Source organism: Bombina bombina, chromosome 5 (assembly GCF_027579735.1).
Source record: "Bombina bombina isolate aBomBom1 chromosome 5, aBomBom1.pri, whole genome shotgun sequence".
In the NCBI taxonomy this organism is placed as follows: Eukaryota; Metazoa; Chordata; class Amphibia; order Anura; family Bombinatoridae; genus Bombina; species Bombina bombina.
Window position 1 is genome coordinate 1,142,522,226 of NC_069503.1, and position 26,346 is coordinate 1,142,548,571.

At 42.5% G+C, this 26,346-nt stretch overlaps 1 protein-coding gene across 1 annotated transcript in view; it reads right to left on the reverse strand.

Annotated features, from left to right (window-relative positions):
* NAPRT (nicotinate phosphoribosyltransferase) overlaps positions 1-26,346 on the reverse strand; it is a 341,546-nt gene that overhangs the window by 241,529 nt on the left and 73,671 nt on the right. Inside the window, exons 3-5 of the mRNA XM_053715969.1 lie at positions 12,502-12,584; positions 11,378-11,508; positions 11,127-11,242 (exon numbers count right to left, since the gene is read on the reverse strand). Coding sequence (XP_053571944.1) covers positions 11,127-11,242; positions 11,378-11,508; positions 12,502-12,584 — 330 coding nt within the window. The remainder of the gene's footprint in view (positions 1-11,126; positions 11,243-11,377; positions 11,509-12,501; positions 12,585-26,346) is intronic.

Here is a 26,346-nt window from a genome sequence, read left to right on the forward strand (position 1 = left end):
CACTGTCAACAGACCTCCCCTCTCACACACAAATGTTCTGTATTATCGATTCACTGTTTACTGCTGCGGTCTCTGCTGCATGTTTGCTCTCTGTCAGACCCGTAGCCCAAACGAGCATTTATGGGTTGCTATTAGATATAGCAAGTCAAGTTTTACAAAAGGCACACAATTGCCTCTCAAATGTTGAAAATAAAGTATAAATTGTGTGACTTTTGTAAAACTTGACTTACTATATCTAATAGCAACCCATAAATGCTCGTTTGGGCTACGGGTCTGACAGAGAGCAAACAGTGAATGAATAATAAAAGAAAAGATTCACTGTTTACATCAAGCTGCTGTCGGCATTAGGTGTCATAAAAATTCCTGACTGGAACATTTGTGTGTGAGAGGGGAGGTCTGTTGAGAGTGCTCTCCGTGTCGGATATCTGCGCAGTGTGCACACAGAAAGTCCTGATGTGGTGCAGCTGGTGTAAAACCAGAAGACAGACTCCCTTATGTCGGCTTCTCTGAATATACTGCTCTGTGAGAGAGGCGGGGTAATGTGACATTGCACAATGACTTGACTGACCCCTGAATCGATTCAGGTCTGCACTTGCATCGATGCAGCATTGTTAACGGCTACATCGCGATGCATCACTGAATCGATTATTTTTCAGCAGCCCTACCGTGTACAATGGCCAAAATCCCCATCCACTTGGATCCCTTCTCATTCCTCCTTCACCTTCCCTGGCACTCTACTTTTTTCTTTTCTGTAGTGCAGTGGTCCAACCCGCTGCGCCCCCCCCCCACCCGCTCCCGGGTTTATGTTACTTTAAGATCTATTTCTCAACTCTGTATGTTTATTTTATAACATTTTGTTGTGAAAAAACATAATTTATGCTTACCTGATAAATGTATTTCTCTTGTAGTGTATCCAGTCCACGGATCATCCATTACTTGTGGGATATTCTCCTTCCCAACAGGAAGTTGCAAGAGGATCACCCACAGCAGAGCTGCTATATAGCTCCTCCCCTAACTGTTATATCCAGTCATTCGACCGAAAACAAACAGAGAAAGGAGAAACCATAGGGTGCAGTGGTGACTGTAGTTTAATTAAAATTTAGACCTGCCTTAAAAGGACAGGGCGGGCCGTGGACTGGATACACTACAAGATAAATAAATTTATCAGGTAAGCATAAATTATGTTTTCTCTTGTTAAGTGTATCCAGTCCACGGATCATCCATTACTTGTGGGATACCAATACCAAAGCTAAAGTACACGGATGATGGGAGGGACAAGGCAGGATTAAGCGGAAGGAACCACTGCCTGAACAACCTTTCTCCCAAACACAGCCTCCGAAGAAGCAAAAGTATCAAATTTGTAAAATTTTGAAAAAGTGTGAAGCGAAGACCAAGTCGCAGCCTTGCAAATCTGTTCAACAGAGGCCTCATTTTTGAAGGCCCAGGTGGAAGCCACAGCTCTAGTAGAATGAGCTGTAATCCTTTCAGTGGGCTGCTGTCCAGCAGTCTCATAGGCTAGGCGTATTACGCTCCGAAGCCAAAAGGAAAGAGGTTGCCGAAGCTTTTTGACCTCTCCTCTGTCCAGAGTAAACGACAAACAGGGAAGATGTTTGACGAAAATCCTTAGTAGCTTGTAAGTAAAACTTCAAGGCACGGACTACGTCCAGATTATGTAAAAGACGTTCCTTCTTTGAAGAAGGATTAGGGCACAACGATGGAACAACAATCTCTTGATTGATATTCTTGTTAGAAACCACCTTAGGTAAAAACCCAGGTTTGGTACGCAGAACTACCTTATCTGCATGAAAAATCAGATAAGGAGAATCACATTGTAAGGCAGATAGCTCAGAGACTCTCCGAGCCGAGGAAATAGCCATCAAATAAAGAACTTTCCAAGATAAAAGTTTAATATCAATGGAATGAAGGGGTTCAAACGGAACTCCTTGAAGAACCTTAAGAACCAAGTTTAAGCTCCACGGGGGAGCAACAGGTTTAAACACAGGCCTGGACGTCTGGAACCTCTGCCAGACGCTTGTGCAAAAGAATAGACAGAGCAGAAATCTGTCCCTTTAAGGAACTAGCTGATAATCCTTTGTCCAAACCCTCTTGGAGAAAAGACAATATTCTAGGAATCCTAACCTTACTCCATGAGTAATTCTTGGATTCACACCAATAAAGATATTTACTCCATATCTTGTGGTAGATTTTCCTGGTAACAGGCTTTCGTGCCTGTATTAAAGTATCAATGACTGACTCGGAGAAGCCACGCTTTGATAGAATCAAGCGTTCAATCTCCATGCAGTCAGTCTCAGAGAAATTAGATTTGGATGATTGAAAGGATCTTGTATCAGAAGGTCCTGTCTTAGAGGCAGAGTCCATGGTGGAAAGGATGATATGTCCACTAGGTCTGCATACCAAGTCCTGCGTGGCCACGCAGGTGCTATCAGAATCACTGATGCTCTCTCCTGTTTGATTTTGGCAATCAGTCGAGGGAGCAGAGGAAACGGTGGAAACACATAAGCCAGGTTGAAGAACCAAGGCGCTGCTAGAGCATCTATCAGCGTCGCTTCTGGGTCCCTGGACCTGGATCCGTAACAAGGAAGCTTGGCGTTCTGGCGAGACGCCATGAGATCCAACTCTGGTTTGCCCCAACGATGAATCAACTGAGCAAACACCTCCGGATGGAGTTCCCACTCCCCCGGATGGAAAGTCTGACGACTTAGAAAATCCGCCTCCCAGTTTTCCACGCCTGGGATATGGATTGCTGACAGGTGGCAAGAGTGGTACTCTGCCCAGCGAATTATTTTTGAGACTTCTAACATCGCTAGGGAACTCCTGGTTCCCCGTTGATGTAAGCCACAGTCGTGATGTTGTCCGACTGAAATCTGATGAATCTCAGTGTTGCTAACTGAAGCCAAGCCAGAAGAGCATTGAATATCGCTCTTAACTCCAGAATATTTATTGGAAGGAGTTTCTCCTCCTGAGTCCACGATCCCTGTGCCTTCAGGGAATTCCAGACTGCACCCCAACCTAGAAGGCTGGTATCTGTTGTTACAATTGTCCAATCTGGCCTGCGAAAGGTCATACCCTTGGACAGGTGTACCCGAGACAACCACCAGAGAAGAGAATCTCTGGTCTCTTGATCCAGATTTAGCAGAGGGGACAAATCTGTGTAATCCCCATTCCACTGACTCAGCATGCATAATTGCAGCGGTCTGAGATGAAGGCGCGCAAATGGCACTATGTCCATTGCCGCTACCATTAAGCCGATTACCTCCATACACTGAGCTACCGAAGGGCGCGGAATGGAGTGAAGAACACGGCAAGCATTTAGAAGTTTTGATAACCTGGACTCAGTCAGGTAAATTTTCATTTCTACAGAATCTATAAGAGTCCCTAAGAAGGAGACTCTTGTGAGTGGGGATAGAGAACTCTTTTCCTCGTTCACTTTCCACCCGTGCGACCTCAGAAATGCCAGAACTATCTCTGTATGAGACTTGGCAACTTGAAAGCTTGACGCCTGTATCAGGATGTCGTCTAGATACGGAGCCACCGCTATGCCTCGCGGTCTTAGAACCGCCAGAAGTGAGCCCAGAACCTTTGTAAAGATTCTCGGGGCTGTAGCCAACCCGAAGGGAAGAGCTACAAATTGGTAATGCCTGTCTAGAAAGGCAAACCTTAGAAACCGATGATGATCTTTGTGAATCGGTATGTGAAGGTAGGCATCCTTTAAGTCCACTGTGGTCATGTACTGACCTTCTTGGATCATGGGTAGGATGGTCCGAATAGTTTCCATTTTGAAAGATGGAACTCTGAGGAATTTGTTTAAGATCTTTAGATCCAAAATTGGTCTGAAGGTTCCCTCTTTTTTGGGAACCACAGATTCGAATAAAAACCCTGTCCTTGTGCCGTCCGCGGAACTGGATGGATCACTCCCATAACTAGGAGGTCTTGAACACAGCGTAGGAATGCCTCTTTCTTTATCTGATTTGCAGATAGCCTTGAAAGATGAAATCTCCCTTGTGGAGGGGAAGCTTTGAAGTCCAGAAGATATCCCTGAGATATGATCTCCAACGCCCAGGGATCCTGAACATCTCTTGCCCACGCCTGGGCGAAGAGAGAAAGTCTGCCCCCTACTAGATCCGTCGCCGGATAGGGGGTCGTTCCTTCATGCTGTCTTAGAGGCAGCAGCAGGCTTTCTGGCCTGCTTGCCTTTGTTCCCGGACTGGTTAGGTTTCCAGGCCTGCTCAGATTGAGCTAAAGTTCCCTCTTGTTTTGAAGCGGAGGAAGTTGATGCTGCACCTGCCTTGAAATTTCGAAAGGCACGAAAATTAGACTGTTTGGCCTTTGCTTTGGCCCTGTCCTGAGGAAGGGTGTGACCCTTACCTCCAGTAATGTCAGCAATAATTTCCTTCAAACCAGGCCCGAATAAGGTCTGCCCTTTGAAAGGAATGTTGAGTAATTTAGACTTCGAAGTCACGTCAGCTGACCAGGATTTAAGCCATAGCGCCCTACGCGCTTGGATGGCGAATCCGGAATTCTTAGCCGTTAGTTTAGTCAAATGAACAATGGCATCAGAAATAAAATGAGTTAGCTAGCTTAAGTGTTCTAAGCTTTTCAATAATTTCAGTCAATGGAGCTGTATGGATGGCCTCTTCCAGGGCCTCAAACCAGAATGCCGCCGCGGCCGTGACAATCTCCAAGCAGTCAGCTGGAGTGAAACCAGATTCGGATGTTCGAACGGACCCTGAACAAGAAGGTCTCGTCTCAAAGGTAGCTTCCAAGGTGGAGCCGATGACATATTCACCAGATCTGCATACCAAGTCCTGCGTGGCCACGCAGGAGCTATCAAGATCACCGACGCCCTCTCCTGATTGATCCTGGCTACCAGCCTGGGGATGAGAGGAAACGGCGGGAACACATAAGCTAGTTTGAAGGTCCAAGGTGCTACTAGTGCATCCACTAGAGCCGCCTTGGGATCCCTGGATCTGGACCCGTAGCAAGGAACTTTGAAGTTCTGACGAGAGGCCATCAGATCCATGTCTGGAATGCCCCACAGCTGAGTGACTTGGGCAAAGATTTCCGGATGGAGTTCCCACTCCCCCGGATGCAATGTCTGACGACTCAGAAAATCCGCTTCCCAATTTTCCACTCCTGGGATGTGGATAGCAGACAGGTGGCAGGAGTGAAACTCCGCCCATAGAATGATTTTGGTCACTTCTTCCATCGCCAGGGAACTCCTTGTTCCCCCCTGATGGTTGATGTACGCAACAGTTGTCATGTTGTCTGATTGAAACCGTATGAACTTGGCCCTCGCTAGCTGAGGCCAAGCCTTGAGAGCATTGAATATCGCTCTCAGTTCCAGAATATTTATCGGTAGAAGAGATTCTTCCCGAGACCAAAGACCCTGAGCTTTCAGGGATCCCCAGACCGCGCCCCAGCCCATCAGACTGGCGTCGGTCGTGACAATGACCCACTCTGGTCTGCGGAATGTCATCCCTCGTGACAGGTTGTCCAGGGACAGCCACCAACGGAGTGAGTCTCTGGTCCTCTGATTTACTTGTATCTTCGGAGACAAGTCTGTATAGTCCCCATTCCACTGACTGAGCATGCACAGTTGTAATGGTCTTAGATGAATGCGTGCAAAAGGAACTATGTCCATTGCCGCTACCATCAACCCGATCACTTCCATGCACTGAGCTATGGAAGGAAGAGGAACGGAATGAAGTATCCGACAAGAGTCTAGAAGTTTTGTTTTTCTGGCCTCTGTCAGAAAAATCCTCATTTCTAAGGAGTCTATTATGGTTCCCAAGAAGGGAACCCTTGTTGACGGAGATAGAGAACTCTTTTCCACGTTCACTTTCCATCCGTGAGATCTGAGAAAGGCCAGGACAATGTCCGTGTGAGCCTTTGCTTGAGGAAGGGACGACGCTTGAATCAGAATGTCGTCCAAGTAAGGTACTACAGCAATGCCCCTTGGTCTTAGCACAGCTAGAAGGGACCCTAGTACCTTTGTGAAAATCCTTGGAGCAGTGGCTAATCCGAAAGGAAGCGCCACGAACTGGTAATGTTTGTCCAGGAATGCGAACCTCAGGAACCGATGATGTTCCTTGTGGATAGGAATATGTAGATACGCATCCTTTAAATCCACCGTGGTCATGAATTGACCTTCCTGGATGGAAGGAAGAATTGTTCGAATGGTTTCCATCTTGAACGATGGAACCTTGAGAAACTTGTTTAAGATCTTGAGATCTAAGATTGGTCTGAACGTTCCCTCTTTCTTGGGAACTATAAACAGATTGGAGTAGAACCCCATCCCTTGTTCTCTTAATGGAACAGGATGAATCACTCCCATTTTTAACAGGTCTTCTACACAATGTAAGAATGCCTGTCTTTTTATGTGGTCTGAAGACAACTGAGACCTGTGGAACCTCCCCCTTGGGGGAAGTCCCTTGAATTCCAGAAGATAACCTTGGGAGACTATTTCTAGCGCCCAAGGATCCAGAACATCTCTTGCCCAAGCCTGAGCGAAGAGAGAGAGTCTGCCCCCCACCAGATCCGGTCCCGGATCGGGGGCCAACATTTCATGCTGTCTTGGTAGCAGTGGCAGGTTTCTTGGCCTGCTTTCCCTTGTTCCAGCCTTGCATTGGTCTCCAAGCTGGCTTGGCTTGAGAAGAATTACCCTCTTGCTTAGAGGACGTAGCACCTTGGGCTGGTCCGTTTCTACGAAAGGGACGAAAATTAGGTTTATTTTTTGCCTTGAAAGGCCGATCCTGAGGAAGGGCGTGGCCCTTACCCCCAGTGATATCAGAGATAATCTCTTTCAAGTCAGGGCCAAACAGCGTTTTCCCCTTGAAAGGAATGTTAAGTAGCTTGTTCTTGGAAGACGCATCAGCCGACCAAGATTTCAACCAAAGCGCTCTGCGCGCCACAATAGCAAACCCAGAATTCTTAGCCGCTAACCTAGCCAATTGCAAAGTGGCGTCTAGGGTGAAAGAATTAGCCAATTTGAGAGCATTGATTCTGTCCATAATCTCCTCAAAAGGAGGAGAATCACTATCGACCGCCTTTATCAGCTCATCGAACCAGAAACATGCGGCTGTAGCGACAGGGACAATGCATGAAATTGGTTGTAGAAGGTAACCCTGCTGAACAAACATCTTTTTAAGCAAACCTTCCAATTTTTTATCCTTGAAAGCACAACTATCCTCTATGGGTATAGTGGTGCGTTTGTTTAAAGTGGAAACCGCTCCCTCGACCTTGGGGACTGTCTGCCATAAGTCCTTTCTGGGGTCGACCATAGGAAACAATTTTTTAAATATGGGGGGAGGGACGAAAGGAATACCGGGCCTTTCCCATTCTTTATTAACAATGTCCGCCACCCGCTTGGGTATAGGAAAAGCTTCTGGGAGCCCCGGCACCTCTAGGAACTTGTCCATTTTACATAGTTTCTCTGGGATGACCAACTTGTCACAATCATCCAGAGTGGATAATACCTCCTTAAGCAGAATGCGGAGATGTTCCAACTTAAATTTAAATGCAATCACATCAGGTTCAGCTTGTTGAGAAATGTTCCCTGAATCAGTAATTTCTCCCTCAGACAAAACCTCCCTGGCCCCATCAGACTGGGTTAGGGGCCCTTCAGAAATATTATTATCAGCGTCGTCATGCTCTTCAGTATCTAAAACAGAGCAGTCGCGCTTACGCTGATAAGTGTTCATTTTGGCTAAAATGTTTTTGACAGAATTATCCATTACAGCCGTTAATTGTTGCATAGTAAGGAGTATTGGCGCGCTAGATGTACTAGGGGCCTCCTGAGTGGGCAAGACTCGTGTAGACGAAGGAGGGAATGATGCAGTACCATGCTTACTCCCCTCACTTGAGGAATCATCTTGGGCATCATTGTCATTGTCACATAAATCACATTTATTTAAATGAATAGGAATTCTGGCTTCCCCACATTCAGAACACAGTCTATCTGGTAGTTCAGACATGTTAAACAGGCATAAACTTGATAACAAAGTACAAAAAACGTTTTAAAATAAAACTGTTACTGTCACTTTAAATTTTAAACTGAACACACTTTATTACTGCAATTGCGAAAAAACATGAAGGAATTGTTCAAAATTCACCAAATTTTCACCACAGTGTCTTAAAGCCTTAAAAGTATTGCACACCAAATTTGGAAGCTTTAACCCTTAAAATAACGGAACCGGAGCCGTTTTGAACTTTAACCCCTTTACAGTCCCTGGTATCTGCTTTGCTGAGACCCAACCAAGCCCCAAGGGGAATACGATACCAAATGACGCCTTCAGAAAGCCTTTTCTAAGTATCAGAGCTCCTCTCACATGCGACTGCATGCCATGCCTCTCAAAAACAAGTGCGCAACACCGGCGCGAAAATGAGGCTCTGCCTATGCTTTGGGAAAGCCCCTAAAGAATAAGGTGTCTAAAACAGTGCCTGCCGATATTATTATATCAAAATACCCAGATAAAATGATTCCTCAAGGCTAAATATGTGTTAATAATCAATCGATTTAGCCCAGAAAAAGTCTACAGTCTTAATAAGCCCTTTTTGAAGCCCTTATTTACGATCGTAATAAACATGGCTTACCGGATCCCATAGGGAAAATGACAGCTTCCAGCATTACATCGTCTTGTTAGAATGTGTCATACCTCAAGCAGCAAGAGACTGCTCACTGTTCCCCCAACTGAAGTTAATTGCTCTCAACAGTCCTGTGTGGAACAGCCATGGATTTTAGTGACGGTTGCTAAAATCATTTTCCTCATACAAACAGAAATCTTCATCTCTTTTCTGTTTCTGAGTAAATAGTACATACCAGCACTATTTCAAAATAACAAACTCTTGATTGAATAATAAAAACTACAGTTAAACACTAAAAAACTCTAAGCCATCTCCGTGGAGATGTTGCCTGTACAACGGCAAAGAGAATGACTGGGGTAGGCGGAGCCTAGGAGGGATCATGTGACCAGCTTTGCTGGGCTCTTTGCCATTTCCTGTTGGGGAAGAGAATATCCCACAAGTAAGGATGACGCCGTGGACCGGACACACCTATGTTGGAGAAAACATCAGTACACACCGGTACCGCATAGTATTTATCCAGCCTACACAATTTCTCTGGTACTGCAACTGTGTTACAGTCATTCAGAGCAGCTAATACCTCCCCAAGCAACACACGGAGGTTCTCAAGCTTAAATTTAAAATTAGAAATCTCTGAATTAGGTTTCCCCGAATCAGAGATGTCACCCACAGACTGAAGCTCTCCGTCCTCATGATCTGCATATTGTGACGCAGTATCAGACATGGCCCTTACAGCATCTGCGCGCTCTGTATTTCTCCTAACCCCAGAGCAATCGCGCTTGCCTCTTAATCCAGGCAACCTGGATAATACCTCTGACAGGGTATTATTCATGATTGCAGCCATGTCCTGCAAGGTAATCGCTATGGGTGTCCCTGATGTAATTGGCGCCATATTAGCGTGCATCCCCTGAGCGGGAGGCGAAGGGTCTGACACGTGGGGAGAGTTAGTCGGCATAACTTCCCCCTCGTCAGAATCTTCTGGTGATATTTCTTTTATAGTTAAAGACTGATCTTTACTGTTTAAGGTGAAATCAATACATTTAGTACACATTCTCCTATGGGGCTCCACCATGGCTTTCAAACATAATGAACAAGTAGTTTCCTCTGTGTCAGACATGTTTAAACAGACTAGCAATGAGACTAGCAAGCTTGGAAAACACTTTAAGCAATATAAAAAACGTTAATGCACCTTTAAGAAACACAAATTTTGTCAAAATTTGAAATAACAGTGAAAAAAGGCAGTTACACTAAACAAATTTTTACAGTGTATGTAACAAGTTAGCAGAGCATCGCACCCACTTGCAAATGGATGATTAACCCCTTAATACCCAAAACAGAATAATAACAGACAAAAACGTTTTTTCAAACAGTCACAACAACTGCCACAGCTCTACTGTGGCTTTTTACCTCCCTCAAAAACGACTTTGAAGCCTTTTGAGCCCTCCAGAGATGTCCTGGATCATGCAGGAAGAAGCTGGATGTCTGTGTCTGTACTTTTTGCTGTGCAAAAAAACGGCAATAGGCCCCTCCCACTCATATTACAACAGTGGAAAGCCTAAGGAAACTGTTTCTAGGCAAAATTCAAGCCAGCCATGTGGAAAAAAACTAGGCCCCAATAAGTTTTATCACCAAATACATATAAAAACGATTAAACATGCCAGCAAACGTTTTATATTACATTTTTATCAGAGTATGTCTCTCTATTAATAAGCCTGATACCAGTCGCTCTCACTGCATTTAAGGCTTTACTTACATTAGTTCGGTATCAGCAGCATTTTCTAGCAAATTCCATCCCTAGAAAAATATTAACTGCACATACCTTATTGCAGGAAAACCTGCACGCCATTCCCTCTCTGAAGTTACCTCACTCCTCAGAATATGTGAGAACAGCCATGGATCTTAGTCACTTCTGCTAAGATCATAGAAAACGCAGGCAGATTCTTCTTCTAAATACTGCCTGAGATAAACAGTACACTCTGGCACCATTTAAAAATAACAAACTTTTGATTGAAGAATAAACTAAGTATAAAACACCACACTCCTCTTACGACCTCCATCTTGGTTGAGGCTTGCAAGAGAATGACTGGATATGAGTTAGGGGAGGAGCTATATAGCAGCTCTGCTGTGGGTGATCCTCTTGCAACTTCCTGTTGGGAAGGAGAATATCCCACAAGTAATGGATGATCCGTGGACTGGATACACTTAACAAGAGAAATATGTTATTTCTGCAAATTCACAGTTGTGAGAACTACAAAACCAATAATATGTGAGAATATCTTCTAGATACACAAACTTACAGAAACCTCTGGGGGAGCAGGACATTCTGAATGAATTAATAGATTTAATTTATCAACAAGAATCAGCATTATGGCCTCGTGCTAAAGAACTTAACACTAATCATTATTTCAGGATGAATAACCCTTTGTATCTTAAACAGAAACTATCTTTACAAAGATTTTCCTCAAAAAAGCATTTTATTAAAAAAAAAAACTATTTAATTAAAAAAAAAATTGATTTCTCGTTACCCTACAATGCACTTCATCAGGAGAGGTGAAAGAGGATACGTAGGAATGAGCTACGGTCCCAGACACCGGAATTCCGCAGAGTTTCCCAGCCAGGACATTACTGGTCGCATCAAAGCCTGAGAAAAACAGGACATGATTCACAAGATCAGTATTTTTATGCATAGACTAATATTTAAGTACAGATTGTTACAGGGAAACGATATTGCAGCACTTTTACTTGTAGATGAGCTAATCTCCAGAATCGCACTCACCTCCCAGGTAAGAGTATTTGGAAGCAGAGAAGCCCCCATCTGGACCCTGCGCTCTTCGCAAGCCCATCTCCACCAGCTTCTTGTGGGGGCCGGCTGCCAGGCGAAATCTTGCAGCATTTGTACCAACAAGGCTGAAACGACGTTATATAGAAACAAAAATATTGTACGTTATTAAGGGACATGAAGTCCATACTTTTTTCTTTCATAATTCAGAAAGAGTTTGTAATTTTAATCTTTCCAGTTTACTTTTATTATCTAATTTGTTTTGTTCTATTGGTATCCTTTGTTGAAAAGTATATCTAGGTAGGCTCAGGAGCAGCTCCAGATATCCCTCATGTTATTGGCTCACTGCATTCAGCTAGCTCCCAGTAGTGCAGTGCTGCTTCTTCAGCAAAGAATACCAAACAAATGAAGCAGATTTGATAATTGAAGTAAATTGGAAAGTTTTAAAATAAGACAAAGCTTCCAGTACTAGCAATAGTGCCAGAGGGGCAATCACTGTAGCATTATCTTTCAGAGGATTACAGGATTTCCTAATCTTACACAATAAATAATAAAACTGTTTCACTGTTTACGTCCAAGTTTTCCTGTAATTTAACTGAGTAATTTGTGTGTTTCCCAGGTCTGAGAATTGGAAGCGCACGCACTGAAGACTACACAAGCCTAACCCTGCTACATATCTGTCCCTCAGCAAAGGTGATCAGATAATATCAGGCAAAACAAGCTTTAGTAACAATGACTGACAAGCCTCATCTGCTGCAGTAACAAGTCCAGATCAAATAGGACAAATGGTTGGGAGCGCAGCCATTAAAAACCATTTTGGCGAATGACTTTATGTATTCAGAGAGTTTTCACTTTCAGTTGATTTGCTAATTTAATACAAAACTACAGAAAAAAAGTCTTGTAATGAAGATGTCTTTTGTCCCTTTAAGCTTAGGTACTTGCTACATACAGGTCTTGTGCGTTAATAGAAGCCAGAAGATACTTGACTGATTATAAAAGATCTGCTGTTCTACAAACTTCAGGGGCAGATCTATTTGACGCCCTTCTCACACCACAGATATCCCCAGTACACAAATACGTGATCTGGAGCTAAAACATTTACACCCTGGTCTGGCACTCACCTGGCATAATTTACTAGCGCCAGCAGTGTAGTTTCCAACAGCTGCACAACCAGCAGAGGACCGGTCACCTTTATCAGTGGCTCCTGAAACACAAAAATTAGATAAAAACAACAATAAATAACACTAACATCGTGTAGAGCTGTGCGCGATCACCATGTGATGCTGTGAGAACAAAACCCAATGACATACAGATAGGCGAGTTTACAGCGCTGTGACGGTAGAGACAAGAGGAGGGCAGCAAGTGAACAGTTGTTCCAGCTGATTGGAGAATAGTGAATATAGTACCTCTCCATAAAAAGGGAAGCCTCTGGGAACTACAGGCCAGTCAGTCTAATTTCAGCAGAAGGGAAATTAATGGAAATTCTCTTTAAAGAAAGAATTACTATTTACATAAGAACAATTTAAAGGAATAATATCAGCATGGTTTAACTTCAGGAGGATCACATCAGACTAATCTAGCTGCTTATGTAACTAAAGTGTTAGATCAGCAGATGACGCTGTCTCACACGCCAAAATAAGTCTTAAACTATTTCTAGACTGCGCAGAATGCTGGCTTAAAGGGACAGTATACACCAACTTCCATATAACTTCATGCAATAGACACTACTATAAAGAATATGCAGATACTGATCTACAAATCCAGGATAAAAACATTTTACATACTTAGAAACTCCCAGTTTAGCACTGTTGATGAGGTTAGCCTGGGACATCCACTGAAAGGGGCTGCGAACGCAGGAAGAGCAGACCCTCACCCGCATATGAAAAGACCCATAACACAAACAGGAGCAAGCAGGAGTCTGTAGACATTGGTCTACATCTGATACATTGGGGCTTGGTTAGGAGTTTGCAAATCAGTAGAATGTTGTTAAAATAAGCAATACATTTCTACAGAAACAGATGGGCTATAGAAATGGATCATCTACAAAACAAAAATCCAGTGTCCCTTTAAGGGTAGGCAACAGAGTGTGTTAACAAAAGTATTACATTCAGCAGGGGGGCAGTTACTAGTGGTGTTACTCAGGAGTCAATTCTGGGGCAGGTCTTGTTTAAAATATGCATCAGTGATATCAGCAAAAGGCTACAGGGGAAAGTATGTCTGTTTGCAGATGATAACAAAAATGATCAGAGTTTATGTTCTAGGGGGAGGGAACAAAATGACATTTGGTATCAAAAAGTTGGTGGATTGGACAAATGACTGGAATCTAAAGTTGATCAATGCAAAGTGCAAAATGATGCATTTAGGAAAGAAAGATCCAAAATTAAATTATAGACTAAACTAGACCATAAGCCTGAGGGCAGTCTATGTTTAAAAAATACAAAGCCCCAAGCTAAAGTTACAAAAAAAAAAAAAAAAAAAGTAAAAAAAATTACAGAAAAAAAAATAAACAAAGCTATCCAAAATAAAAAATGTAAACCTAAACGAAAACCCCTATAAAAATAAAAAATAAATCTCCCCCAAAATAAAAAACACCCCGTAATCTAATACTAAACTACCAATAGCCCTTAAAAACTTAAATTATGCTTACCTGATAATTTTCTTTTCTTCAGATGAAAACAGTCCACAGCTGCATTCATTACTTTTGGGAAAACAATACCCAAGCTATAGAGGACACTGAATGCAAAAATGGGAGGGTACAATAGGCAGCCCATTCTGAGGGCACCAGGCCTTAAAAACCACAACTCAACCAAACCCCGCTTCGTCGGATGCAGGCAAAAAAAAGTAAATTTATGCTTACCTGATAAATTAATTTTCTTCTACGATATGACGAGTCCACGGATTTCATCCTTGTGGGATTTATCCTCCTGCTAACAGGAAAAGGCAAAGAGCACCACAGCAGAGCTGTATATATAGCTCCTCCCTTCCCTCCGCCTCCTGTCATTCGACCAAAGTTAGGAAGAGAAAGGAAAAGCCAAAGGTGCAGAGGTGACTGAAGTTTACAAAAAATAAAATAACCGAAATCTGTCTTAAAAAGGGTGGGCCGTGGACTTGTCATATCGTAGAAGAAATTAATTTATCAGGTAATCATAAATTTACTTTTCTTCTACAAGATATGATGGGTCCACGGATTTCATCCTTACTTATGGGATACAATACCAAAGCTACAGGACATGGATGAAAGGGAGGGACAAGACAGGAACCAAAGCGGAAGGCACCACTGCTTAAAGAACCCTTTCTCCCAAAACCAGCCTCAGAAAAAGCAAAAGTATCAAATTTGGAAAATTTGGAAAAAAGGTGTGAAGAGACGACCAAGTTGCAGTCTTGCAAATCTGTTCAACAGATGCATCGTTTTTAAATGCCCATGAGGAAGCCACAGTCCTAGTAGAATGAGCCGTAAATCTTTTAGGAGGCTGCTGTCCAGCAGTCTCATACACCAGACGGATGATACTCTTCAGCCAAAAAGAAAGGGAGGTAGCCGTAGCTTTTTGACCCCTACGTTTTCCAGAAAAAACAATGAATAATGAAGATGATTGACGGAAATCCTTAGTCGTAAAAGTAAAACTTCAGGGCACGGACCACGTCCAGATTATGTAACATACGTTCCTTCTTAGAAGAAGGGTTAGGACATAATGAAGGAACAACAATTTCCTGATTAATACTCTTATTAGAAACAACCTTAGGAAGGAAAACAGGTTTGGAACGTAAGACCACCTTATCAGAATGGAAGATAAGATAAGGCGAATCACATTGTAACGCTGAAAGCTCCGAAACTCTACGAGCAGAAGAAATAGCAACCAAAAACAAAACTTTCCAAGATAACAACTTAATATCTATGGAATGCACGGGTTCAAACGGAACCCCTTGAAGAACACTAAGAACTAAATTCAAACTCCAGGATGGAGCAATTGGTCTAAACACAGGCTTAATTCTGGTTAGAGCCTGACAAAAAGACTGAACATCTGCCAAACGTTTATGTAACAAAATTGACAAAGCAGAAATTTGTCCCTTTAAGGAACTCGCTGATAACCCTTTCTCCAATCCTTCTTGGAGAAAGGACAGAATCAGGCTTACGTGCCTGAATCAAAGTACCTATGACCGAATCAGAGAATCCCCGCTTAGATAAAATCAAGCGTTCAATCTCCAAGCAGTCAGCTGCAAAGAAATTAGATTTGGATGTTGGAAAGGACCCTGAATGAGAAGGTCCTGTCTCACTGGAAGTTTCCACGCAGGCAGAGAGGACATGTCCACTAGATCTGCATACCAAATCCTGCGTGGCCACGCATGCGCGATTCAAATTACTGAAGCTCTCTCCTGTTTGATCCGAGCAATCACCCGGGGAAGGAGAGGAAACGGTGGAAACACATAAGCTAGGTTGAATGACCAAGGCACTGCCAAGGCATCTATCAGTTTGGCCTGAGGATCCTTCGACCTGGATCCGTATCTTGGGAGCTTGGCATTCTGTCGAGACGCCATTAGATCCAACTCCGGTCTGCCCCATCTGAGAATCAGGGAAGCAAACACCTCCGGATGGAGTTCCCACTCCCCCGGATGAAAAGACTGTCTTTTTAGGAAATCCGCTTCCCAGTTGTCCACACCTGGGATGCAGATTGCTGACAGATAACAAGAGTGGGCCTCCGCCCACCGAATTATCTTGGATACTTCTGTCATCGCTAAGGAACTCCTCGTTCCTCCCTGATGATTGATGTAAGCTACAGTCATGATGTTGTCCGACTGGAATCTGATGAATTTGGCCAAAGCCAATTGAGGCCACGCCTGAAGCGCATTGAATATTGCCCTCAGTTCTAGAATATTGATTGGAAGTAGAGACTCCACCTGAGTCCATACACCCTGAGCCTTCAGGGACTTACAGACTGCACCCCAGCTTAGTAGACTGGCGTCCGTCGTCACCATCACCCACGAGGGTCTGCGGAAACACGTCCCTTGGGACAGATGATCCGGCGACAACCACCAAAGAAGAGAGTCTCTGGTCTCCTGGTCCAGATTTATCTGAGGAGATAAATTTGCATAATCCCCATTTCACTGTCCGAGCATGCACAGTTGCAGTGGTCTGAGATGAAATCGGGCAAACTGAATGATGTCCATTGCCGCTACCATCAATCAAATTGCCTCCATGCACTGAGCCACTGATGGCCGAGGATTGGACTGAAGAGCTCGGCATGTATTTAGAATCTTTGACTTTCTGACCTCCGTCAGGATAATCTTAATTTCTTTAGAATCTATTAGAGTTCCCAAGAAGGGAACCCTTGTCTGTGGAATTAGCGAACTTTTTTCTAGATTCACCTTCCATCCGTGAGTTCTCATAAATGCTAACACTGCGTCTGTATGAGATTTTGTTAAATGATAAGTTGACGCCTGAATCAGAATATCGTCCAGATAAGGCACCACTGCTATTCCCTGCGGTCTGAGAACCGCCAGAAGGGACCCTAGAACCTTTGTGAAGATTCTGGGTGCTGTGGCCAACCCGAAGGGAAGAGCCACAAACTGAAAATGCTTTTCTAGGAAAGCAAACCTTAGGTACTGATGATGATCCTTGTGGATAGGAATATGCAGGTATGCATCCTTCAAGTCCACGGTAGTCATATATTGACCCTCCTGAATCATTGGTAAAATTGAGCGAATGGTCTACATCTTGAAGGATGGGACACTGAGAAACTTGTTTAGACTCTTGAGATTTAAAATGGGTCTGAACTTTTCCTCTTTTTTTGGGAACCACGAAAATATTTGAGTAAAACCCCCGTCCCTGCTCTAGCCTTGGAACAGGACGAATTACTCCCATAGTAGAGAGGTATTCTGCACCACGTAAGAACGCCTCTCTTTTTATCTGGTCTACAAACAATCGTGAAAGAAGAAACCTCCCTCTTGGGAGAAAACTTTTGAATTCCAATTGATACCCGTGGGTCACGATTTCCAGTGCCCAGGGGTCCTGAACATCTCTTTCCCAAGCCTGGGCAAAGAGAGAAAGTCTGCCCCCTACTTGATCCGGTCCCGGATCGGGGGCCGCCCATTCATGCCGACTTGGTAGTAGCAACGGGCTTGTTTTGTTTACCCTTGTTCCAAGCTTGGTTGGGTCTCCAGACGGACTTGGCCTGAGCAAAATTTCCTTCCTGCTTTGTGGAGGAAGAAGAGGGTACTCCTTTAAAATTCCGAAAGGAACGAAAATTATTCTGTTTACCCCTCAATTTAACAGTCTTATCCTGAGGTAGGAGATGACAATTACCTCCAGTGATATCAGAAATGATTTCCTTCAAGTCAGGCCCGAATAGGGTCTTACCCTTGAAAGGAACAGCCAATAGCTTTGACTTAGATGAAACATCAGCAGACCAAGACTTTAACCATAGCGCTCTACGCGCCAAAATGGCGAATCCAGCATTCTTAGCCGCCAACTTAGCAATTTGAAAGGCGGCATCTGTGATAAAAGAATTAGCCGACTTGAGAGCCTTAATTCTATCTAAGATATCCTCTAAAGGAGTCTCAGTCTTAAGAGACTCTTCTAGGGCCTCAAACCAAAAGGCTGCCGCAGTTGTAACTGGTACAATGCATGCCATAGGTTGCAAGAGGAAACCCTGATGAATAACCATTTTCTTTAGAAGACCCTCTTATCCATAAGGTCTTTGAAAGTGCAGCTGTCCTCAATAGGAATAGTTGTACGCCTAGCTAGGGTAGATATAGCTCCTTCCACCTTAGGGACTGTTTGCCAGGAGTCCTGAACAGTGTCAGATATAGGATACATTTTCTTGAAATTAGGAGAGGGAGCAAACGGAATACCCGGTCTGTCCCATTCCCTTTTAATAATTTCCGCAATTCTCTAAGGAACTGGAAAAACGTCAGTGTAAGCAGGCACCTCTAAGTATTTGTCCATTGTACACAACTGACATCCGAGTCTGTCCTACTGTGTTTACCCTGTAACACTGGCAACTTAGATAACACCTCTTTAAGGGTAGTTGACATAACTGCAGCCATGTCCTGCAGAGTAAAAGAATTAGACGCGTCGCTTGGGTGGGCGTTACAGGTTGGGACGCTTGGGGAGAAGCTGGCGGTACACCCCGATTCCCTTCAGCCCGAGAATCATCTTTACACACATTTTCTTTACCTAAAATTTGTGCTTTGCATTGTAAGGCCCTCTCAGTACACGAGGGACAAAAAGTCAGAGGGGGTTCCACAGTGGCATCTAAACAGATAGAACAAGAAGTTTCCTCCTCACTGTCAGACATGTTAAACAGACTAGCAGCACTGATAATAGTCGTACCTTGCTGAATATTGAGTTCTGATTATACTAAAAAACGAAAAAAATTAATACCAAAAAAAATTGTACTGTGCCTTTAAATTTTAAAAGCAAAACTATTTTATTAAAAACTGCAAAAAAGCTTTTTAGCCTGAAAAAAATGTTTTAATGTGTCTAAAAACGCTCCTTAATATTGCATCCACTTGCAAGATAAGCCCAACACAATATTATCACTCAGAACATAAATTTTATTATTTATACAATTTATTTGCCTACCTTCCCCCAGGAATGAACCTGTTGTCCGGATATATAGAAAGGACTTAATGAGTGCAGATTAAGCCTCCAGCCTCTGCTAGGTATGCGATGGCAATGAAGACTGTGCGACAGAGAGCGCAAAAATAGGCCCCGCCCACTGTGGGCGTACTAAATTTTGACTAGGACCCGCATGGGTCCAAACAAACATGCCTGACATGAATAAAAAAAAAAAAAAAAAAATATGCGTTCCTAATGCAGACTTCAAACCCTGCATCCAGCATACCATAAACCTCTTTAGTCTCCCAGCGTCAAGTCCAAACATAAGCCACCAAGGTCATATAACTTCTGGCCATGAATAAATAAAGTAATAAATTACTTAATAAAGGGATTTCAGGTACACAATATTTAATTTTCTTAGTGCATACTGCTTACCCTTCACCATATAGGGGACAATGTCAGCCTGTTCTGATATATCAAATCTCCCCAGAAAACAAAAAGACTGAACATACCTCAATGCTGCTTGTAGCAAGACACCGTTCTCCACACTGAAGATTTTCTTACACTACCTTCAGCTGCGCTGTGGGAAACATATGGATCTTAGATAATGTTTGCTAAAATCATTAACATTAGGGCAGAAAATATATCTCCACTCCTCTTGGGAAGCAACAGACTGACGATTTCCCCCTGAGAAAAATAGCACTCTCTGGCACTATTTTAAAATAAAAAACTTCTTGATTGAAGAATCTAAACACCTCACTTTACCTCTTCTTATTACTAACACAGGCAAAGAGAATGACTGGGGGCGGAGGGAAGGGAGGAGCTATATATACAGCTCTGCTGTGGTGCTCTTTGCCACTTCCTGTTAGCAGGAGGATAAATCCCACAAGTAAGGATGAAATCCATGGACTTGTCATATCTTGTAGAAGAAACTAGAAGGAAAAGGCCCCAAGGATACTCACCTGCAGATAGTCCGAAACCCTAACTAGAGACCGCAAGAAGATTCACTGAGCCAACACTACTCCAGGAGAACCATCGCCCAGCAGTCGGTCCCCACACAACCCTTACTAGTACAGTACTAAAATCCGCAAAAGGGAGAGAACAAGAGATACCCAAAAGAACAGCAAAATCCATAAAGGAAAGACCCCCTTCAAAAGGAAGGCCAAATCCAGAGACCCGAATGGATCCCGAGAACAAGGAGAGACGACACCCAACCCACAAGGAGCAATCGGGCATCAAGGAGAAAAAAAAACATCTCCAAAACATTGTGCTACAGCACTGGAAGAGATAGCTGAAGACAAAGTCCTCAAAACGTCAGAACTCATAGACTGAGCAAACAGAAACAACAAGTAGCAAACTCAGAGAATAAACATCTGAGTCTAGTAACACGCTGCCATCCGTAGGAAGACACTGAGAAAACACTATCCGTAAGGAAGAAGCGGCCGCACAAAATAGCAGACTGCCCAACCTCCTAAAGAGCCTACTCACAGATCTAAAAGGGGGAGAGGCACAGAACCTCTAAAAAGAAGGTCCACTGTCCCCCCAAGACCTGAGGATGAACAACAGATCTCAGATCCTACACCTAGCCGGACCAGCCCAAGCAACGGCAGATCTGAAAGCAAGGGAACTGAAAGGAACCCCAAGACCGATCCCCAAAAGGGCGGAAGAATAGAAACAATTAATTCAACCTAAAGACAATCGAGCAGACGTTAGACCTAAGGAGATCTACCAAGGCCACCCGACTAAGTCTCAGTGAGGAGCCAGCAGCTCCCCAGATGGACAGGAACAACTCAAAGAGCAGACCACCAATCCCCGAACCAGATAAACATCTGTTCCAACCTCCCGAACACAGGAGAGGCCCCTAAAAAGGGAACCACACCTCCGTAAGGAGGACAACGAGCCCGTAACTGACAAGCACGGAATAACCCCTTAAAACACCATCGTGCTAGCACACATACCAGGCGCAAAAGTGACAGCTGAGCAACCGCAAACCTTCTGTTTGCTAGGCAGGAAAACCCACCATAAGGTCACGTCAGTTGGCTGTCCAAAGGGAACCGTATTGTCCGGCACAAGACAAGCCCCAAGGAGCCCCGGCTCTCAGTAAATCTGGCCAAGTTGTAAAAGAGAACAGCCAGAACAAGGGCTAAACCCAAGTACCCCAGAAACTGGAACTCCCCGGCCAGTCCTAGGATCATAAGATCATAAGGTCCTAGGATCATACTTTTACTATTATTTTGCGATGTGGGGGTTGACGGTTTAGGTGTTTGTTAATACTTCGATACTTAATACTTCGAGCGGGAGGTTAGGTTTTATTTTGTTATACTTCATGTGGGCGGTTACGTGTTTATTTTTATTTTTTTATGGCTTTGGGTTTGCCTACGCTGAATCCTGGTGGATTCCGAAAATGGAATTTTCCATGGTTTTCTACATTTAAATTTTTATTTCAGAGTAAAACCATTCAGATTATTTTCCCCAGGTATATCAGAAAATTACGGATTTAGTTATATTCCATTAGAAACAACATAGATAGATCATTGAAATTAATAAACTCATTGGGAGGTGAACTTTCTCCAGTTTAATAGGTTCATATTTTATCAACTATTCAGCTGTACTTTATGGGAAGAAGAAAAATAATCATTACCGTAGTAACTTTTTAAATAGCTTTATTTAGCTAAAATAATAACATATTACATTTTTATAGCTTGCCCCTCCCTCCTCACACTTGGGTCCTTGTGTAGATCGATTCCACACCATACTTTGAGTTTCTTGACACAGAGTTGATTCTGTGCACATAGATTTACAGAGGACCAATGGCATTACAGGGACAGTAAAGTCAAAATTAAACTTGCATGATTCAGATAGAATGACTGTTAAATGTTAAACGACTTTCCAATTTACTCCTCTTGTCTAATTTGCTTCATTCTCTTGGTATTCATTGTTGATAAAGCATATATAGTTGGGCTCAGGAGCGCTACTGTGAGTTAGCTGCTTGTCATTGGCTCATCAAATGTGTTCACCTAGCTTCCAGTAAAGCATCTCTCCTTCAACAAAGGATACCAAGAGAATAAAGTAAATTTGATAAAATAAGTCAATCTGAAAACTGTATGCCCTTTCTGAAGCATGAAATAATAATTTTAGGTTTGTCCCTTTAAGGTCTATTTCTGAACTCCGTATGTTTATTGTATAACATTTTGCTCTGAAAACGACTCACGTTATTTCTGCAGACACAAATTAACAGTTATGAGAACTATAAAAAAACAATAAAATGTGATAGCTTCAACTGCCTAAAATAATCTGACAGATACCTCTGGCAGAGCAGGACATTGTGAACAGATCCAAAGGAATTAATTTACCAAAAAAACATAATTTATGTAAGAACTTACCTGATAAATTCATTTCTTTCATATTGGCAAGAGTCCATGAGCTAGTGACATATGGGATATACAATCCTACCAGGAGGGGCAAAGTTTCCCAAACCTCAAAATGCCTATAAATACACCCCTCACCACACCCACAATTCAGTTTAACGAATAGCCAAGCAGTGGGGTGATAAAGAAAGGAGTAGAAAGCATCAACAAAAGGAAATTTGGAAATAATTGTGCTTGATACAAAATATCATAAACAACATAAAAAGGGTGGACCTCATGGACTCTTGCCAATATGAAAGAAATGAATTTATCAGGTAATTTCTTACATAAATTATGTTTTCTTTCATGTAATTGGCAAGAGTCCATGAGCTAGTGACATATGGGATATCAATACCCAAGATGTGGATCTCCACTCAAGAGTCACTAGAGAGGGAGGGAATAAAATAAAAACAGCCATAATCTGCTGAAAAAAATTAATCCACAACCCAAAAATATAGGTTTATTTCATTTGAAAGAAAAAAACTTAAATCAAAAGCAGAAGAATCAAACTGAAACAGCTGCCTGAAGAACTTTTCTACCAAAAACTGCTTCCGAAGAAGCAAATACATCAAAACGGTAGAATTTAGTAAATGAATGCAAAGAAGACCAAGTTGCCGCTTTGCAAATCTGATCAACTGAAGCTTCATTCTTAAAAGCCCACAAAGTGGAGACTGATCTAGTAGAATGAGCTGTAATTCTCTGAGGCGGGGCCTTACCCAACTCAAAATAAACTTGATGAATCAAATGTTTCAACCAAGAAGCCAAGGAAATAGCAGAAGCCTTCTGACCTTTCCTAGGACCAGAAAATAAAACAAATAGACTGGAAGTCTTCCTGAAATCTTTAGTAGCTTCCACATAATATTTCAAAGCTCTTACCACATCCAAAGAATGTAAGGAACTTTCCAAATAATTCTTAGGATTAGGACACAAGGAAGGGACAACAATTTCTCTACTAATGTTGTTAGAATTCACAACCTTAGGTAAAAATTAAAAAGAAGTCCGCAAAACTGCCTTATCCTGATGAAAAAAATCAGAAAAGGAGACTCACAAGAAAGAGCAGAAAACTCAGAAACTCTTCTAGCAGAAGAGATGGCCAAAAGGAACAACACTTTCCAAGAAAGTAGTTTAATGTCCAAAAATTGCATAGGTTCAAATGGAAGAACCTGTAAAGCCGTCAGAACCAAATTAAGACTCCAAGGAGGAGAAATTGATTAAATAACAGGCTTAATAAGAACTAAAGCCTGTACAAAACAGTGTATATCAGAAAGTATAGCAATCTTTCTGTGAAATAAAACAGAAAGAGCTGAGATTTGTCCTTACAAGGAACTTGCAGACAAACCCTTATCCAAACCGTCCTGAAGAAACTGTAAAATTCTAGGAATTCTAAAAGAATGCCAGGAGAATTTATGAGAAGAACACCATGAAATATAAGTCTTCCAAACTCTATAATAAATCTTTCTAGAAACAGATTTACGAGCTTGTAACATAGTATTAATCACAGAGTCAGAGAAACTTCTATGACTTAGTACTAAGCGTTCAATTTCCATACCTTCAAAGTTAATGATTTGAGATCCTGATGGAAAAACGGACCTTGAGATAGTAGGTCTGGCTGAACGGAAGTGGCCAAAGCGGCAACTGGACATCCAAACCAGATCCGCATACCAAAACCTGTGTGGCCATGCTGGAGCCACCAGCAACACAAATGATTGCTCCATGATGATTTTGGAGATCACTCTTGAAAGGAGAACTAGAGGCGGGAAAATGTAAGCAGGATGATAACACCAAGGAAGTGTCAGCGCATCCCCTGCTTCCGCCTGAACATCCCTGGACCTTCCTCTGGAAGACCCCACAACTGAACAATCTAAGAAAACACATCTGGATGGAGAGAACACTCCTCTGGATGTAAAGTCTGGCGGATGAGATAATCCGCCTCCCAATTGTCTACACCTGGGATAAGCACCGCAGAGATTAGACAAGAACTGGATTCCGCCCAAACAAGTATCCAAGATACTTTTTTCATAGCTTGGGGACTGAGTCCCACCCTGATGATTGACATATGCCACTGTTGTGATATTGCCTGTCTGAAAACAAATGAACGGTTCTCTCTTTAGCAGAGGCCAAAACTGAAGAGCTCTGAGAATTGCAAGGAGTTCTAAAATATTTATTGGTAATCTCGCCTTTTGAGATTTCCAAACCCCTTGTGCTATCAGAGATCCCCAAACAGCTCCACAACCTGAAAGACTCGCATCTGTTGTGATCACAGTCCAGGTTGGCCGATGGAACTAAACAATGGTGATCTATCCACCATGTCAGAGAGTGTCGTACATTGATTCAGCATACAAAGCTGTAGAGGTCTCATGTGAAAACGAGCAAAGGGGATCGTGTCCGATGCTGCAGTCATGAGACCTAAAACTTCCATGCACATAGCCACTGAAGGGAATGACTGAGACTGAAGGTGCCGGCATGCTGCAACCAATTTTAAACGTCTCCTGCCTGTTAGAGACAGAGTCATGGACACTGAATCTATCTGGAAGCCTAAAAAGGTGACCCTTGTCTGAGGAATCAAGAAACTTTTGGTAAATTGATCCTCCAACCATGTTTCCAAAGAAACAACACTAGTTGATTTGTGTCAGATTCTGCAGTACGCAAAGACTGAGCTAGTACCAAGATATCGTCCAAATAAGGAAACACCGCAATACCCTGTTCTCTGATTACAGAGAGTAGGACACCCAGAACCTTTGAAAAGATTCTTGGAGCTATTGCTAGGCCAAATGGAAGAGCAACAAATTGGTAATGCTTGTTCTGAATGAATCGGAATATGAAGGTATACATCCTGCAAGTCTATTGTGAACATATAATGTCCTTGCTGAACAAAAGGCAGAATAGTCCTTATAGTCAACATCTTGAAAGTTGGTACTCTTACATAACGATTCAAAATTTTCAGATCCAGAACTGGTCTGAATAAATTTTCCTTCTTTGGTAAAATTAATAGATTTGAATAAAACCCCAAACCTTGTTCCTGAGGAGGAACTGGCATGATTACCCCTGAAGACTCCAGGTCTGAAACACACTTCATTAAAGCCTGAGCTTTTACTGGATTTACTGGGATACGTGAGAAAAAAAAAATCTTCTCACAGGAGGTCTTACTTTGAATCCTATTCAATACCCTTGAGAGACAATGCTCTGAATCCATTGATTTTTGACAGATTTTATCCAAATATCTTGAAAAACCTTAATCTGCCCCCTACCAGCTGAGCTGGAATGAGGGCTGCACTTTCATGCAGACTTAGGGGCTGACTTTGGTTTCCTAAATGGCTTGGATTTATTCCAATTTGAGGAAGGCTTCCAATTGGAAGCAGATTCCTTGGGGGGGAAGATTGAGTTTTTGTTCCTTATTCTGACGAAAGGAACGAAAAATGGTTAGAAGCCTTATATTTACCCTTAGGTAGAAAAACTCCCTTCCCCCAGTGACAGTTGAAATAATAGAATCCAACTGAGAACCAAATAAATTATTACCTTGGAAAGAAAGAGATAGTAATCTAGATTTAGATGTCATATCAGCATTCCAAGATTTAAGCCACAAAGCTCTTCTAGCTAAAATAGCTAAAGACATGGATCTAACATCAATTTTGATATTCTCAAATATTGTATCACAATAAAATGATTAGCATATTGCAATAGGCGAATAATACTAGATAAGTCAGAATCCAATTCCTGTTGCGCTAAATTCTCCAACCAGAAGGTTGATGCAGCCGCAACATCAGCCAAAGAAATTGCAGGTCTGAGAAGATGACCTTCCTTAGATAAGATTCAAGCTTCCTATCTAAAGGATCCTTAAAAGGAAGTACTATCTTCCATAGGAATAGTGGTACGTTTAGCAAGAGTAGAAATAGCCCAATAAACTTTGGGGATTTTTTCCCAAAAAAAACTCTATAGATTTTGCTGGTAAAGGATACAATTTTTTAAACCTTGAAGAAGGAATAAAAGAAGTACCTATAATCAGA